Source organism: Macaca mulatta, chromosome 7 (assembly GCF_049350105.2).
Source record: "Macaca mulatta isolate MMU2019108-1 chromosome 7, T2T-MMU8v2.0, whole genome shotgun sequence".
Classification (NCBI taxonomy): domain Eukaryota; kingdom Metazoa; phylum Chordata; class Mammalia; order Primates; family Cercopithecidae; genus Macaca; species Macaca mulatta.
The window spans coordinates 49,782,217-49,799,257 of record NC_133412.1 but is presented as its reverse complement, the minus strand read 5'-3'; the positions used below and the strand labels follow the sequence as shown (position 1 = coordinate 49,799,257).

General features: G+C 45.5%; 1 protein-coding gene and 1 long non-coding RNA gene across 5 annotated transcripts in view; one reads left to right on the top strand and one right to left on the bottom strand.

Moving 5' to 3' along the window:
* GRAMD2A (GRAM domain containing 2A) overlaps window positions 1–2,340 on the top strand; it is a 41,048-nt gene extending 38,708 nt beyond the window's left edge. For all 4 annotated transcript variants that reach the window (XM_077939687.1, XM_077939688.1, XM_077939686.1 and 1 more), the window contains one exon: window positions 149–2,340. In XM_077939687.1, the coding sequence (XP_077795813.1) occupies window positions 149–208 (60 nt within the window). In that variant the 3' untranslated portion in view covers window positions 209–2,340. The remainder of the gene's footprint in view (window positions 1–148) is intronic.
* LOC144329956 (uncharacterized) overlaps window positions 1,602–17,041 on the bottom strand; it is a 30,117-nt gene continuing 14,677 nt past the window's right edge. Inside the window, exon 2 of the long non-coding RNA XR_013395709.1 lies at window positions 1,602–3,316. This is a non-coding gene — a long non-coding RNA (uncharacterized LOC144329956). The remainder of the gene's footprint in view (window positions 3,317–17,041) is intronic.

Sequence of the window (17,041 nt, the reverse complement as noted above, 5' to 3'; positions counted from 1 at the left end):
GACCCTAAGCAAGGTTGGGCAGCATGCAGGGTACATCGTCCCACCCAGGCCCACTCTTGGGGGAAATAAAGTTATCACTGGCCCTTCTGCCCATGTCTGTCTGCCTTCTGGGCCCTTTCCTTGATGTGGACGTCTTTCCTGTGTGCAGGTAACAGCCACTTGGCCTTTGTCCCCATTCCTTCTTCAAGAAGAATGTTCTGGGTGCTAAGTCTCCACCAATGTGGTTTACAGTGCTGCTGCGCTAAGACTGCCTATGAAGGAAAACATTCCAGATCCCTCCTCCTCCCCGCAGCTCTTCTCCTCCCTCTATGAGAGATCTGAAGTACCTATTTACAAAGTAACTGGCTTCTACGATTTTTGGACTCAAACAAAAAGCCAGAGTTTTTGGAACCAACTGAGGAATTCTGTACACAAAGCTTCAGCAACCACTTAAATGAGAAAAAAAAAAAAACCCACAACAAACTGGGTCCTTGGAAACAGTTCTGGCACACAGGCAGCACACTGGAGGCCACCTCAAGGGACAGAGGCCATGCTTTCATATTTGGAATGTGGCTCTGCCACACAGCTCACCCCCATGGTGAGGTCAGAGGTCAGAACACAAATCACCCATGTGGGCTCTGCTCTCTCCCAACACTCATGTGTTCCCACAGGGCTTCTCTGCGGGCAGCCAGGCACCTGTCAGGCTTGGGCAGGGGCCTGCTGAGAAGCCGTGAATGCAGAGGGGAGGGCTCACGGCCAGGATTCCAGCCAGAGATGAATTTCCATGCTCTGGGCCGGGGCTCTGTGCCGGCCACTCATGAGGTGGCTGGCTGCATTACGGGGAGATGTTGCCTATGGCGGGGATGGTGGCAGGGGCTGTGAAGAACAGAGGTACCCAAATGCTGTGTCCTCAGCTGTCACTTTCTGGTGAGACAGGTGGAGCAGGGCCTTTGATCACTGTGGTCACAAACCTGGTACTGGGTTTTGCCCTTGTGTGTTCAAACATGTCTAAGGTGTCCCAAGCCCTGGAAATAGGGAAGGGGAGGGTGGAGGCTTGCATCTGAGGTCTTGCCGTCTACTCCCTGCCTACCTGCCCAGATCTCAGGCATGGCCAACAGCAGCCCATTCGGGGGGCCTGTCTGGGCAGCTGCGTGTGATGGTGTTGAGCCATCACAGGGCAGAGGTCACGGTGTCACCCCTGTAGTCACTGGGTTGCAGGCCATGGAGGAGGGACCTCCAGTCCATGGGGCCTATTCTCCATTAAGGTGGAAGTATCCACTGTGGGCCTGGAACAGTGCAGGAACCAGGCCAGGGGGTCTATCTCATACCTCTGGGGACAGGAAAGGTAGAGGATGAGGAGCTTGGACATAGTGGCGGTTTTGCCTTGGATATTCCTCTTCCTCTATCAAGGCCTTCTCTTCTTCTCTGTGCCCCACAACTCTGGCCTCATCACCCTGGGACTCCCATCTGCTAAGATAGTGGCTTTGGAGGTTCTGGAAGGGCCTTAGTGAGGAGCCCAGAAGTATCAGGGAAAGTTGCTGGAGATGGGGTGGGCAGTGTCAGAAACAGCCACTGTTTTCCCCTCTTCAGACACTGAGAGATTAATCAGGGAATGAAATCCAGGTGGAAATTATTTATTGTGGAGCAGACGACTGTCTGTCCTGTTTATGACAAACCCAAATGAGGACCGGAGGGACTACCAGTAAGTGGTCTCTTCATGCTCTCTCCATCCCAGTTTATAGGATGAAACAGCCTGGCCTTTTGTGTTGCTTGCACCAAATCTGTATGTCTCAGGTGAAACTCACTCTTCCATGAACGGCCATCCTTTTTTTTTTTTTTGGAAACAGCCCCTTTCACCCTTTCATCAGTCTTTTTTAGGAAAATAACCCTTCTTGCTTCAGCACTTCTCCCTGGTCCTTGCTGAAAGACAGAGATAAAAATCCATTCTCTGAGCCTTGCTAGGTTGTCAGAGGCCATGAGAGGTGCCAGTTATAGGTGGATATGCCAAGATGCTGGCGAACTTGGTCTTCAGGTATACTCAGGCTCAGAAAGGGCAAGAGCCATGCTGCAGGGCAGGTGACTTTGGAGGTGCACTTGGGGCCCAGGGCTTTGAGTGGTGTGGGTGTGCCTGTCCTTCCAGATGGTGCTGTTTCTCCCTGTTGTCCCCCTACCTGGTCCTCTGGGGCCACCGTGCCTTCTGCTGTGTGCATTTATAAACGATGTGTATTTTATATAGACCTGTTTGCGATGGCTGATGCTCCTCTAATTCCCTGAATTTGGTTCAACCACCCTTGGGTTGTTTTGCTATGGCCTTTGCCTTTGAAAATATTTTAAAATAAAAAACTTGATTTTTCTAGTGTACGATGGTATGGAAAGTTCATTTTTATCCTCTCACTACTCACTACAGGTACTCTTACTGACATACTCAGCCCTCAGGAGACTGATGGAGCCCAAGTCATTCCTATAGTCCCAAGTACTCTGCAAATCTCAAAGGACTTTAGCTGAGCTGACTTATACCTCAGGTGTATGGTGAAGAGTGAGGGTGGCCACAGCAAACCCCCACAGCCCTCTGCCTCTGTCGGGTGGACACTGGGAATAGTTACCCATTTTCTCTGAGCAACTCCAAAGCAATGTCCCTGGCTCAAACAGAACTATGCTTCTGATGCAGGAATTAACGTATGGAGTTCAGAGCCAGAAGGCTCGTGCGGCCTTTTCTATGACCCAGAGTCTAGGTAAGGAGGTAAAATTCCAATTTGGGCCATATCACCTGTCTTCTTTCTCCCTGTGATGCCCCCTCTAGTAGTGATTCATTCATTCAATAAATATTATTGAGCCAAGACTACATGCCAGGTACTAAGCTGGGCACTGGAGCCATGAACATGGCAGGCATGTCTGTGTCCCATGGAACTTAACTTACATTCCATGTACAGGTAGATTCCAAGTAAATATGTAAACAAACAAGATAATTGCAGATAGTGATTTTCAAGAAGAAACAGCGACATGATGAAGTGTGATGAACAGTGGTACAGAGGGAGATGGCTTTAGATGACATGGTTAAGAAAGTTCTCCAAAGTGACAAGCTGGTGCTTAAAGCATCAGCAGTCAGTCATGAGAGGAGCTGGGAACAACACATTCCTGGAAGAGGGATCAGCAACTGCAAAAGTTAGGAAAGGACGTGTTTGTCTCTGAGGAGCAGAGAGACTATCTGCATGTTAGAATCCTAGGATACTAAGTGGGAGAGTGACATGAAAAGAGGTTACAGAGGTCAACGCAAGAAAAAACCCAATGGAAAAATGAGCAAAAGGCTGGACCCAGTGGCTCATGCCTAATCCCAACACTTTGGGAGGCTGAGGCAGGTGGATCGCTTTGAACCCAGAAGTTCGAGACCAAAGTAGAGATGGGGAAACCCCGTCTCTACTAAAAATACAAAAATCAGGCCAGGCGTGGTGGTCATGCCTGTAATCCCAGCAGTCTGGGAGGCCGAGGTGGGTTGATCACGAGGTCAGGAGTTCAAGACCAGCCTGACCAACATGGTGAAACCCCGTCTCTACTAAAAATATAAAAATTAGCCAGGTGTGGTGGCGGGCGCCTGTAATCCCAGCTACTCAGGAAGCTGAGGCAGGAGAATTGCTTGAACACGGGAGGCAGAGATCGCGCCACTGCACTCCAGCCTGGGTGACAGAGCAAGACTCCATCTCAAAAAAAAAAAAAAAAAAGTTAGCCAGGCATGGTGGTACGCACCTATAGTTCCAGCTACTCAAGGGTTGAGGTAGGAGGATAGCTTGAACCCAGGAGGTGGAGGTTGCAGTGAGCAGAGATCACGCCACTGCACTCCAACCTGGGTAACAGAGCAAGACCGTCTTAAAGAAAAAAAAAAAAAAAAGGCAAAGGATTTGAATAGATATTTCTCTAAAGAAGATACACAGATGGCCAATAACCAATGAAAAGATGTTCAACATCACTAATCGTTAGGGAAATGCCAGTCAAAACCACAATGAAGTACCACTTCACACTCATTAGAATGGCTACTCTCAAAGAACAGAAAAGAAACAGAAAATAACAACTGTTGGTGAAGATGTGGAGAATTAGTAACTCTGGGAATGACTTGGGCTAGGTTGGTGAAGATATGGAGAACTGTACTGTTGGTGAGAATGTAAAGTGGCTTAACTACTGTGTGAAACAGGACAGTGGCTACTCAAAAAATTAAAAATAGAATTACCATACGATCCAGCAATTCTACTTCTGAGTATATAGCCAAAAGAACTGGGAGAATAATCTTGAAGAAATTTTTCTTTTTCTTTAAATACAGGGTCTCACTTTGTCACCCAGACTGAAGTACAGTGGTGTGATCACAGCTTACTGCAGCCTCGACCTCCAGGGCCCAACTTGAATAAATACTTGAACACACATGTTCATAGCAGCATTATATACAATAATCGAAAATTAGAAACAACTCAAGTGTCCATCCATGGATGAATAAACACACACATATATATATATATTATCTATATATACACACAATGAAACATATATGGATATTCATCTATCCATGGATATGTAAATATATATATACAAAAATATTCAGCCTTGAGAAGGAAAAAAAGTCTGACACATGCTCTAACATTGATGAACCTTGTGGACATTAAGCTAAGTGAAATAAGTCAGTCCAAAAAAAAAAAAAAAAAAGATTCTGGAATCCAGGCTTGTAAAAAGAAAAAAATAAAAACGAAACCCCTCACAAATACTGGGCAGGGTGCAGTGGCTGATGCCTGTAATTCCAGCTACACAGGAGGGAGGATCACCTGAGGCCAGGAGTTTGACACCAGCCTCAGCAACACAGCGAGACCCCATCTCTTAAAAAACAAAGACAAATACTGTATGGTTTAGCTTATAGGTGGTATGTGGAGTAGTCAAATTCATAGAGACAGAAAGTAGAATGGTGGCTGCCAGGGGCTGAGGGAAGGGGGAAATGGAGAACTGTTGTTTAATGGGTACAGAGTTGCAGTTTTGCAAGATGAAGAGTTCTGGAGATCGGTTGCACAATAGGGTAATGTACTTAACACTACTGAACTATATGCTAAACATGGTTAAGATGGTAAATTTTATGTCACTTTACCACAGTTTTTTTAAAAGTTAAAAGAGTTTGGTGGGGTAGGCAGAAGAGTTTGGATTTTATATATTCCCTGGGTATTAGCTCAGATCGGAAAGTTTGGCAGGGCAGATCAGTGGTTGTTGAAACCAAGTGCTTTCCTTTGCTAGAGGAAATAAACACCTAGATATAATACACAGAAAAATATGGCTAATAATCTATAGGCTTTTCAGGGACTTAGAGAAACCAATCCAATAAAATTCTTTAAAGTATGCCCACTCCTCACTATTCCCAGGGACTGATTCATAGCAGCAGCATCACAGAGAAGGCATATAATCATATATTTATCATGGCAAGGAGCTAACTGTATCAGGGAGAAATAACTGCCTTAAATTTGGGGAAACAGAAGGGAAATATACATTATGCCAGAGCCTCAGTTTTGCAACATGGGCCTTAACAGAAAGGAAGGGTCATGGGAGGGGCAGGATTATTAGCGAAAAAGGCATTCAGGAATGAGGGGGACTCAGGGACAACTTCATCCCACTGAGATGTCCTGGGAATAAGAAACTACCCCCAGCCCCTCTCTCAGGTGCCCAGCCAGCCAGCCATGGCCCCTCTACCTGACTGCCAGACTGAATGAGGCCTGGAAGCCCATGGTGCTCCTCTCTCCTAGCTGCTAAGCCACAGAACCAGGGAGTCCTAGAGCAGAGAAACTTCTCAGAGAAGGATCTCCAGGTTGCCTCAGGACTAGACTGAGAGGCCAGATCCTCAAACTCAATCCAGGGCTGGCTGTCTCTCTGAGAAGTGATGACAACTGAGCCACCAGGCGGCAGCAAAGTCCAGCAAAGAGACCCAGAGGTATTGGGGTAAGACTTCATTCTCCCCGCTCAGAGAAAGCTACCCCTGTCCCCTTGCTGCGGAAAACGGGCCCAGAGCCCTTCCTGTCCAGGTCACCTACCTATCCAACAGAAGAAGGGAATCTTCAGGAAGGCTTGTGTGGCCATTTCCCCCGAAAAGAATGGCTCTATCCGCTTCCGCTTTGGTCCTCCTCTCCCTCTTCTCTCATCACCTGGGGAAGGGCCAGCGCCGATTGTGAAAGGACGTTTCAAGGGCTCTCCAGGCTTCCCCCAGCTCTGGCCACTAGGAAGGCAGGCGTGGAGAACAAGTGTGTTTGTTTGTGTTTCTGGGCTGCAACGGTGGAGAGCGCAGCTTCTAGGGCATAGAAATCCCAGACTCTTCTCCAACCTGCCCTTGTTTGGAGTAGCATTTTCTCTTAGACACAGAATTACCGAAATCTGGCTCCTGTGAAGTGTGATTTCATGATGGCAACAACACTCTTTCCGCTCCTGCCTTTATTTAGAGAGCATGGGCTGGACCCCAGAGCAGAGCGTTTTAATGTTTAACAGTTCCACATGCTCTGTCTGCTGACAGGGAGAGGGCGGGAGGCACTTAAGCCTCTCAAATGATATTCTAGAGAAACCTGAGTTCATCCCCCTGCATGCCTGACCTCCACAGAGCCAAGGAACACCTGGCACCCAGCAGGGCCCTGCTTTTGCTGCTGCCTTCGTGCTGGCAGGGCTCCTTGCCTTCCCGGAATGTGTTCCTTCTTGTTTGCCACTCAGTGCTTGGCCCAAAGCCAAACCTGGGCTGCTCGGAATGCCATGCCCCCACTCACTTTTCTCTCAGGATCTGAGACAAGGCTCTCTTCCGCCTGGGGAAAGGCCAGGCCCTCGCTGCAGCCTCATCCCACTGTGCAACTTCTCTAGGCACATCAGACTCTCCACCGACTGAAAGCAGAAGCACTTAGGGAGAGGACAGCAGGGTCTCCAGGAAAGCAGACAGTGTGGCATATTTATATCCTGTTGGTGGCCTTCTAAATTGAGCCAGAGTGGGCAAAGAGTTATTCACAAGCTGTTCATTAACTTGCTAAATGCAGAAAGGTTGGGTTGGGCACCACTCTGGGAAAACATGACACCCCTGCTCCTGGATTCAGTCTAGCATGAAGGCGTGTTAATTGGTGTAGGATTTCTATGGCAGTTTTTCTTTGCTGTTAGTTCCAAATACCAGACTAGTCTGTGTGGCATGCTCTCTCCAATATATAACTACATTTAAACAATTTATTAAGCACCTTCTATGGGGTCCCGAATTCATGCTTCTATAGATACTATGACACTATAATTTTCTGAGCACTTAATTGTGTACCAGGCACTATATAGGGTGCTTTTTATACTCATTATCTCATTGAAGAGAATCTCAATACACCAATACACTTTTCACACTTTACGCTGTGTAAACTGAGATCAATAGGCCAGAAATACAATACGGACCCCTTCAGGGAGTAACTGAGGAGGCGAGGTAGACAGAATAGCAATGTAACAGTGTAAGACGGGTGAGCCCGTGTAACTACAAAAGGCAGTGGTACGGGCAGACTCAATGGTACAGGGGCATGCAGCATGCGTGGGCCTCAAAGAATGAGTAAGATTTGGATCTGAGGAGAGAGGTGGGGTAATCTTCCCAAAATGTGTGTTTGCGGGGTAACATGAGTTAAAAGTATGGTAGTGCTGAGGGCGGTGCAGATAAAAACTTGAAAGAAGCAGAGTCTGAATATGTATGTGGGCAAAATCCCCAGATCTAAATGCCAGGATGACAAGGACAGACTTAGTCTCTCCGGGGGATGAGGAGCTACTGGAGTTTAGGAGTGAAGGAGAAAAGTGATGGTTTAGCGATACTGGTTTCTCAGTAGAGTACGAGGTGGATTAAAAGTTCAGTAGAAGAGTCTAAATCATGGTTTCTCAACCTCAGCACTACTGATATTTTGGACTGGCTAATTCTTTGTTACAGGGGGTTATCTTGTGTATTGAAAGATTCTGGGTCACATCTTTGGCCTCTGCTTACCTGATGCCAGTAGCACCCCCCTACTCCTGGTTACAACAACCGAGTGTCTCCAGAGCAAGCAAACTACCCCTAATTGAGTATTACTGCTTTAGATGGCAGGAAATTAGGGCCTGGACCTTATAATATTGGCAGTTATTTTAATAACTGTGTCAGTCTGTTGACTTTCAGAATAGCAGATAAAAGTAAAAAATGCCACAGGAAATTCATCGTCAGTGCCAAAGAACTTAATGGTATAGAGAAAAGAGGCTTCAGAAGTAGATCATTCTGCCTATTAGAAACCTCTAGAGGATACTCCAAAGCTACAGATAATGTGCTCAAGACTCATTAGCAAGACAGTGCCGGATAGCAGGATTTCTCTCTCTACCTCACCCGTGCAAATCACAACTTACTCAAGGGCCACATTGAGTAAGGAATGCCCCCAATGTACATGCAGGCAGAGAAGCTAATGATCTATAATTTTGCTAGGTTTGCATTCACTCTTCTAGAATTTTGTTTTTGGCAATTGGGAGAGGGGATGAATAGAGACTGGCCTATCAATGAAGAGAGCTGATTTACCAAGATGTGTCTTTGTCTAAAGCAGGAATCAGCTAAGTACAGACTGCTGTACAGCCTGGCCGGCTTTTTGTAAATACACAGTTTTACTGGAACTCAGCCATGCCCCTTTGTTTATGTATTGTCTCTGGCTGCTCTAGAGCTCCAATGGCAGGGGTGAGTAGTTATGACAAATATCATCTGACCATATCTGGGCCTTCAAGGAAAAGTTTGCTGATTCCTGGCCTAAAGGAAAATGCTTTTAGACTCCTAGCGGTGATGGCTTTTTTTTTTTTTTTTTTTTTTAATGGAGTCTTGCTCTATCACCTAGGCTAGAGTGCAGTGGCGTGATCTCAGCTTACTGCAACCTCTGCCTCCCGGGTTCAAGTGATTCTCTTGCCTCAGCCTCCAAGTAGCTGGGATTACAGGCGCCCACCACCACACCCAGCTAATTTTTGTATTTCTTTCTTTCTTTTTTTTGAGATGGAGTCTCACTCTGTCGCCCAGGCTGGAGTGCAGTGGTGTGATCTCAGCTCACTGCAACCTCTGGCCCCTGGGTTCAAGCAATTCTCCTGCCTCAGCTTCCCGAGTAGCTGGGATTACAGGCACCTGCCACTGTGCCCAGCTAATTTTTGTATTTTTAGAAGCGATGGGGTTTCACCATCTTGGCCAGGCTAGTCTTGACTCCCGCCTCGGCCTCCCAAAGAGATGGGATTACAGGCGTGAGCTACCACACTCGGTCTAATTTTTGTATTTTTTTTAGTAGAGATGGGGTTTCACCATGTTGGCCAGGCTAGTCTCGAACTCCTGACCTCAAGTGATCCTCCCACCTTGGCCTCCCAAAGTGCTGGGATTACAGGTGTGAGCCACCACACCCGGCTTTTTTTTTTTTTTGGATGGAGACTTGCTCTGTCGCCCAGGGTGGAGTGCAGTGGTGTGATTTCGGCTCACTGCAACCTCTGCCTCCTGGGTTCAAGTGATTCTCATGTGTTAGCCTCCCGAGTAGCTGGGATTCCAGATGCTCACACCATGCCTAGCTAATTTTTGTATTTTTAGTAGAGATGGGGTTTTACCATGTTGGCCAGACTGGTTTCAGACTCCTGACCTCAAGTGATCCGACTATCTTGGCCTCCCAAAGTGCTGGGATTGCAGGTGTGAGCTACTATGTCTGGCCCAGATTTTAATTTTTTTTTCATCAAAATAATTATCATTGAGTGCCTACAATGGGTTAGGCACTGTGGTCAGAGCTTGGGATATATTAGTGAACAAAGCAAATACAGGTCTTTGCCTTTGTGAAGTCTATATATTCTAGTGATGAGGGGAGAGAGACAATAAGCAACTAAGATAATAAAATATAGGCCGGGAGTGGTGGTTCATGCCTATAATCCCAGCACTTTGGGAGGCCAAGGCGGGTGGATCACCTGAGGTCAGGAGTTCGAGACCAACCTGACCAACATGGTGAAACCCTGTCTCTATTAAAAATACAAAAATTAGCTGGGCGTGGTGGAGGGCACCTGTAATCCCAGCTACTTGGGAGGCTGAAGCAGAAGAATCGCTTGAACCCGGGTGGTGGAGGTTGCAGTGAGCTGAGATGGCACCACTGCACTACAGCCTAGGTGACAGAGCAAGACTCTGTCTCAAAATAAATAAACGACATAAATAAAATGATATAGTATGTTAGAAGGTGATAAGTGATAAAGAAAAAAGAACAAATGTAGAACAAGAAAAGGGAGATTGGAAATGCTTATAGGGCATCACAATTAGATGATTATCAGGGAAGGTCCAATAGAGAAGTTGATATTTAAGTAGACTTATAAGAAATGAGACAGTAGGGCTGGGTATGGTGGCACATGTCTGTAATCCCAGCACTTTGGGAGGTCGAGGCGGGTGGATCGTTTGAAGTCAGGAGTTCCAGACCAGCCTGGCCAACATGGTGAAACCTCGTCTCCACTAAACATAAAAAAGTTAGCTGGGCGGTAGTGGCACACTCCTATAATCCCAGCTACTCAGGAGGCTGAGGCAGGAGAATTGCTTGAGCCTGGGAGGTGGAGGTTGCGGTGAGTGGAGACTGCACCACTGCACTCCAGTCTGGGTGACAGAGTGAGATCCTGTCTCAAAAAAAAAAAAAAAAAAAAAAAAAAAGGAAAAAGAAAAAAGAAAAAAGAAAAAAAGAGAAATGGGAGAATAAGCTTTGTGGAACATGCAACAAGTCTAAAGTGGAAGGGAGGGTGCCTGGCTGGCTTGTTCAGGAACAGCAAAGATGCAGATGTAGCTGGAAGAGAGAGAACAAGAAGGCAAAGTAGATGAAGTCAAAGGGGAAGGGCTGGGAGATCCTCTAAGACCATTATAAGAACTTTGGCTTTGACTCCCAATGAAATGAGGAGCAGATGAGTGAATAATAATCTTTTGTTATTCAGATTTCAAAAGGATCAAACTTGACTGCTAGGGAGGGAAAGGTGGAAGCAGGGAGATCAGTTAGGAGACAGCCTCCCTTACAAGTTAGGGAGAACGATGACTCTGACTAGGGCGGTAGTAGAGATGGTGGAAACATGCAGATTCTGGATCTATTGTGAATGTACAGATGACAGGACTTCCTGTTAAACTGGATATGGGGTATAATAGAAAAGGAGTCATAAGGATGACTTCATGTTTTTTGGCTTGAAAGAATGGAGGTAGAGAAAACCATGAGTAAAGCTTTTGGAAGGAGACTCAAATGCAGTACTGGACATATTCAGTCTGAGATGAATTTTGGACATCCAAGTGGTGGGGATGTCAAGTGGGTAATAGGCTATATGAGTCTGGGGTTCAGTAGACAAGTCTGAAGTCTGGGAGATATAAATTTGGGAGCCGTTGGCCAGATGTGGTGGCTCACGCCTGTAATCCCAGCACTTTGGGAGGCCGAGGCAGGCAGATCACAAGGTCAGGAGATCAAGACAATCCTGGCTAACACAGCAAAACCCCGTTTCTACTAAAAATACAAAAAATTAGCTGGGCATAGTGGCATGCCTGTAGTCCCAGCTACTCGGGAGGCTGAGGCAGGAGAATTGCTTGAACCCGAGAGGCGGAGATTGCAGTGAACCGAGATCGCACTACTGCACTCCAGCCTGGGTGACAGAGCAAGACTCTGTTTAAAAAAAAAAAAAATTTGGGAGCTGTTGGCTGGGCATGGTGGCTCACATCTGTAATCCCAGCACTTTGGGAGGCTGAGGCAGGCAGTTCACGAGGTCAAGAGATTGAGGCCATCCTGGCCAACACAGTGAAACCCCGTCTCTACGAAAAATACAAAAATTAGCTGGGTGTGGTGACATGCGCCTATAGTACCAGCTACTCAGGAGGCTGAGGCAGGAGAATCACTCAAACCCAGGAGGCAGTGGTTGCAGTGAGCTGAGATTGTGCCACTGCACTCCAGCCTGGTGACAGAGCAAGACTGTGTCTCAAAAATAAATAAGTAAATAAATAAATAAAAATAAAAAGAATTAAAAAAAAAATTTGGGAGCTGTCAACATATGGATGGTATTTAAAAGCATCAAAGATCTTCAAGGGACTGAGTCTGTAGACAGAAGAAAGAGTAGACAAGTGAAGCCTGTCACACACTGTTAATAAAGATCAGGAAGAAAAGGAAGAACTAGGAAAAGGAAACTAAGCCTGATGAGGAAGGAGGAAAACCAGAAGAGTTTGGTGTCCTGGAAGTTAATTATTTCTTTTCTTTTTTTTTTTTTTTTTTTGAGACGGAGTCTCACTCTGTCGCCTGGACTGGAGTGGCGTGATCTTGGCTCACTGCAAGCTCCGCCTCCCGGGTTCATGTAATTCTCCTGCCTCAGCCTCCCCAGAAGCTGGAACTACAGGAGCCTGCCACCACGCCAGGCTAATTTTTTTTTTTTGTATTTTTAGTAGAGATGGGGTTTCACCGTGTTAGCCAGGATGGTCTTGATCTCCTGACCTCGTGATCTGCCTGCCTCGGCCTCCCAAAGTGCTGGGATTACAGGCGTAAGCCACTGCGCCCAGCCAAAGCTAATTATTTCATACCCTACATCAAGGCAAAGGCTGTGACAAATGCTGCTCATACATCAAATTTATTTTACTGTGGTTCAAGAAAAGCTCTTTCTCACTTCCGTGTAACCCAGACATTTCCAACTTGGACAACCCCAAATAATTTAGTGTTTAGGGTCATTCTTTCAATATGAAATGGCCTGAGACCCATTTCTAACCACTGTGAGAAGTCCTGAGACCTCAGTTTCTCCAAGAGTTTTTAAGTTTGCTTCTGGGTCTCCTGCAGATGTGATGCAGCCTGCTTGTCCCCTGTCCCCTGTTCCTTTGGCTATTTCCTTTTTGCCTTATCATGTGCCACTCCTCATCCTTCATTCCTCCAAATGATCCACCACCAACATGGTTGAGTGTATCCAAGTTGCATGAAAGGTTTAGTTAATGGGAAGGCTGTATCACAAAGCAGAAAACTTCAAATTCAGTACACAGATGATTGCTTAAAGAAATTTAGCAGCCATTCTCTACTACAGTAGGGAGCTTCTCCATGGCCATGTCTTCTAGTAGGCCCCTGTCTCCTGCAATGTTTCTGGAATGCTTCTCGTCTCAGTTCTCTTCATTAACCTTTCCCTACTTCTTTCTTTCCCAGGCCTCATTCTCTTTCGCTAGGGCATCCAGTGAAAATCCAAATTTATTTGATTTTATTATTTGGAGTAACTGATCTCTCTTGTATTGTCCTGGCCTACACATGGTTAAACCCTGGGAGTTGACTTTTCTTAATCAAAAAGCTCCATCTGGATGTTTACCTCAATGAAACAAGCTCTCTAGCAATAAATTATACCACATTCCTGGAAATCAGAAAGGTTACAGATTTTATTAATAATTTTTCCTGTCTGTTAAGTAAAAGAGAAAAAACACTGCCATTAACAACCAGGAGAGACAGTACAGCACAGTAGCTAAGAATACAGGTTCTGGAAACAGTACATGTACATTTAAACTCCTCCAATTTACTTGGACAACTCTAAGCCTTAGTTTCCTCATCTCTAAAAGAGGCATACTAATAGTACTTACAGGTTTATGGTGATTTATTAAATGGGAAACTTCATGTCAAATCCTTAAACTTTCTGACACACAGAAATAGCTCAATAGATATTAGTTTTCTGTTAAGTTTCAAGAAATAAATGTAGCAAATGCAAAATCTAATGTTGGCCAGGTGTGGTGGCTCATGCCTGCAATCCCAGCACTCTGGGAAGCAGGAGGATCACTTGAGCCAGGAGCTCAAGACCAGCCTGGGCAACACGACAAGACCCTGTCTCTAAAAAAAAAAAAAAAAAAAAAAATTAGCCGGGTGTGGTGGTGTGTCCCTGTAGTCCAAGCTACTTGGGAAGCCGAGGCAGGAGGACTGCTTAAGCCCAGGAGTTCGAGGCTGCAGTGAGCTATGATTGTACTACTATACTCCAGCCTGGGTGACAGAGCAAGACCCTGTCTCTAAAAAAACTAAACAACCCACCCTCAGTGTTGGTAGGGCTATACAGAACTAGAGATAGGTTTGTATTACAAAATTTTAATGGTACTATATATTGATTCTTTCTTTTTAGACAAATCTCTGGCTATGTATATGATAGGATATAAACTGTTCATATGCTTTGAAATCTTAATCCCACTTGGTATTCAAGGAGAAGATGTGAAATAAGTTACTTACGAAGAATGTTTGTAGCACTGCTATTCATAACAATCTCAAATCAGAACTAACCAAAAAGCCCGGCAGTGGGGAAATGGCTAAGAAAATCACCATCTGTAAATGTAATGTAACCCAATGTTACCTTTAAGCACAAGTAAACAGTGATTAGGGTGGGAATTTGTAAAAAGCAGAATTAAGATCGTGCTTAGACATGGCTTACAACTATGGAAAATGTGAAAACCTCTAAGAAGTCAGCAGATAAACTGAAGAGATGTCCACAGTTAGATGTACAAGTTTAGGGAGTTCCCTATTTTCTGCCAGGTTGCTTAAGTTCATCAACCTCTGAGCTTGGTCTTAAGCAAGCATGAACAGTTCTACTGATTAATGTTGCATTTTGACTTCTGCTGCTATGCCAGGGAGGATGATGGGCTGTTTTTTCTTTAATAAACTGCTTCTATGTTCTCATTTATCCATTCAACAAATAACAATGTTTATGTGCCAGGCACTATATGAAACTGCATGGATTCAATAGTGAACGAGTCAGACATGGTCCCTGGCCTCCATGGCTCTTGTGATTTAGTGAGAAGGAAGGACACAACACCAAAAATCATATGTGATTTGGGCACACTGAAAGGATTCATGATTCTGAGGAATTAACAAGGAAAGCAAACTAGTCAGGTGAACTTCCTCTTTGAGGAAGAGATGACATAGAAGATTCTCTGTTGAGGACTGTGGGAAAGAGCACAGGAGGGAACAGCAAATGGGAAGGCTGGAAAGGGAGAAAAGAATGTGTGTGTTTGAGGAACTAAAAGAAGGCCTGCAGGGCTGGAACACAGAAAGCTAAGGCAAGAGTGGTATAGACTGCAAAGAGGCAGGGAAAGTGGGAAGGGACCAGGTTATACAGAGCTTTCCTAAAGACACTGGCAGAATATAAAATGGAGTGGGGGTGAAGAGTATAAGTGAACTCTGAAGAGTCCTTTAGAAGCTAGTCTAGCAACCCAGATGAGAGGGCATGATTGTCTCAACTAGAGTGGTAGCATTGGCAATAGAAATACATGGATTTAAAGGATACTTAAGATGTAGAGCAACAGGACTAAGAGGCTGATAAATGTGAAGTGAGAGGAAAGTCAAGGATGACTCCTAGATTTCTGGCTGGAGCTGGGTTGCACAGTGGGGCCATTTTCCGAGGTGGGGAACACTGATGGAGCAAGTTTGATAAGGCAAGAGCAGTTTGGGGGTTTGTTGGGTTTGAGGAGCCTAAGAAGTATCTAAGTGAAGATGTCTAGCAGGCAGGTAAATGGATTACAAGTTGAAGTTCAGGAGAGAAGTGTACATGTGAAGTGCGTCAATCAGTCATTGACCTTGGTAGTGAATGGGAGAGCCTAGCAAGTATGTACAGGCTGAAGAGAAGAGGGCTTATGAGACAAAACCCTGAGAAGCTACAGCAAGTAAAGGAGAAACTGGCAAATAAGAGAGAGATCAAGCTGGGTGTGGTGGCATGTACCTACAGTCTCAGCTTCTCAGGAGGCTGAGGTGGGAGGATTGTTTACGCCTAGGAATTCAAGGCCACAGTGAGCTATGATGGTGTCAGCCTGGGTGACAGACCCTGTCAAAAAAAAAAAAGTGATTTCAGAGAAAACTAGAAAGAGTGGTTTGAGAAGGAGGGTTTCATGTTGCTAAGAGGCCTAATAAAATAGAAACTACTAGTGATCTTAATGAGAATGTTTTGTGAAGTAGTTGGGGCAGAATCTAGATTAAATTGGGTAGAAAAGTAGGAGGGAAGTGAGGAACTGTGATTAACCACAGATACTTCAGAGCTGGCTGTGAAGCAAAAGGCCAATATTTAGAGGAAGACATGGGGTCATGTTTCTATTTATTTTTAAAGATGGGGGAGGCCAGGTGCCGTGGCTCACGTCTGTGATCCTAGCACTTTGGGTGGCCGAGGCAGGTGGATTGCCTGAGCTCAGGAGTTTGAGGTCAGCCTGGGCAGCATGGTGAAACCTTGCCTCTACTAAATACAAAAAATTAGCTGGGCATGGCGGTGTGCACCTGTAGTCCCTGGTACTTGGGAGGCTGACGCAGGAGAATTGCTTGAACTTGGGAGGTGGAGATTGCAGTGAGTGGAAACTGCAGTGAGCCGAGATTGTGCCACTGCACTCCAGCCTAGGTGACACAGTGAGACTCCATTCCCTTCCACCAAAAAAAAAAAAAAAAAATTGGCTGGGCATGGTGGCTCATGTCTGTAATCCCAGAGCTTTGGGAGGCTGAGTCAGGCAGATCACGTGAGGTCACGAGTTTGAGATCAGCCTGGTCAACATGGCAAAACTCCGCCTCTACTAAAAATACAAAAATTAGCTGGGTGTGGTGGCGCCTGCCTGTAATACCAGCTACTCAGGAGGCTGAGGTAGAAGAATCACTTGAACCTGGGAGGCAGAGGTTACAGTGAGCCGAGATAGTGCCATTGCACTCCCACCTGGGAGACAGAGCGAGACTCCATCTCAAAAAATAAAAATAAAATAAAATAAAATAAAATAAAATAAAATAAAATAAAAAACAGTAAAGGTGGGGGAGATTTTACACACTTAAATGCTGATGGAAAGGAGGCAGTAGAGAGAAGCTGATGGTGATGATGTATGTAAAGAAATTGTTTGCAGGATATCCCTGTGCACAGATGGAGGGATTAGCCTTAGTCTGAGGTCCCTCTGTAACAGAAGAAGGCACCAAGATGGGCACAGATATAGGTAGGCTTGTAGACCTGGCGTCAGGGAAGTTGAAGGAGTTCATGTCTGACAGCTTCTATTTTCTCTCTAAAGTAGGAGTGAGGGTGGAGGTGAGCATTGTCCAGGTTTGAGGAATGAAGACTGAGATAGCAGCTGTGGGGAGCT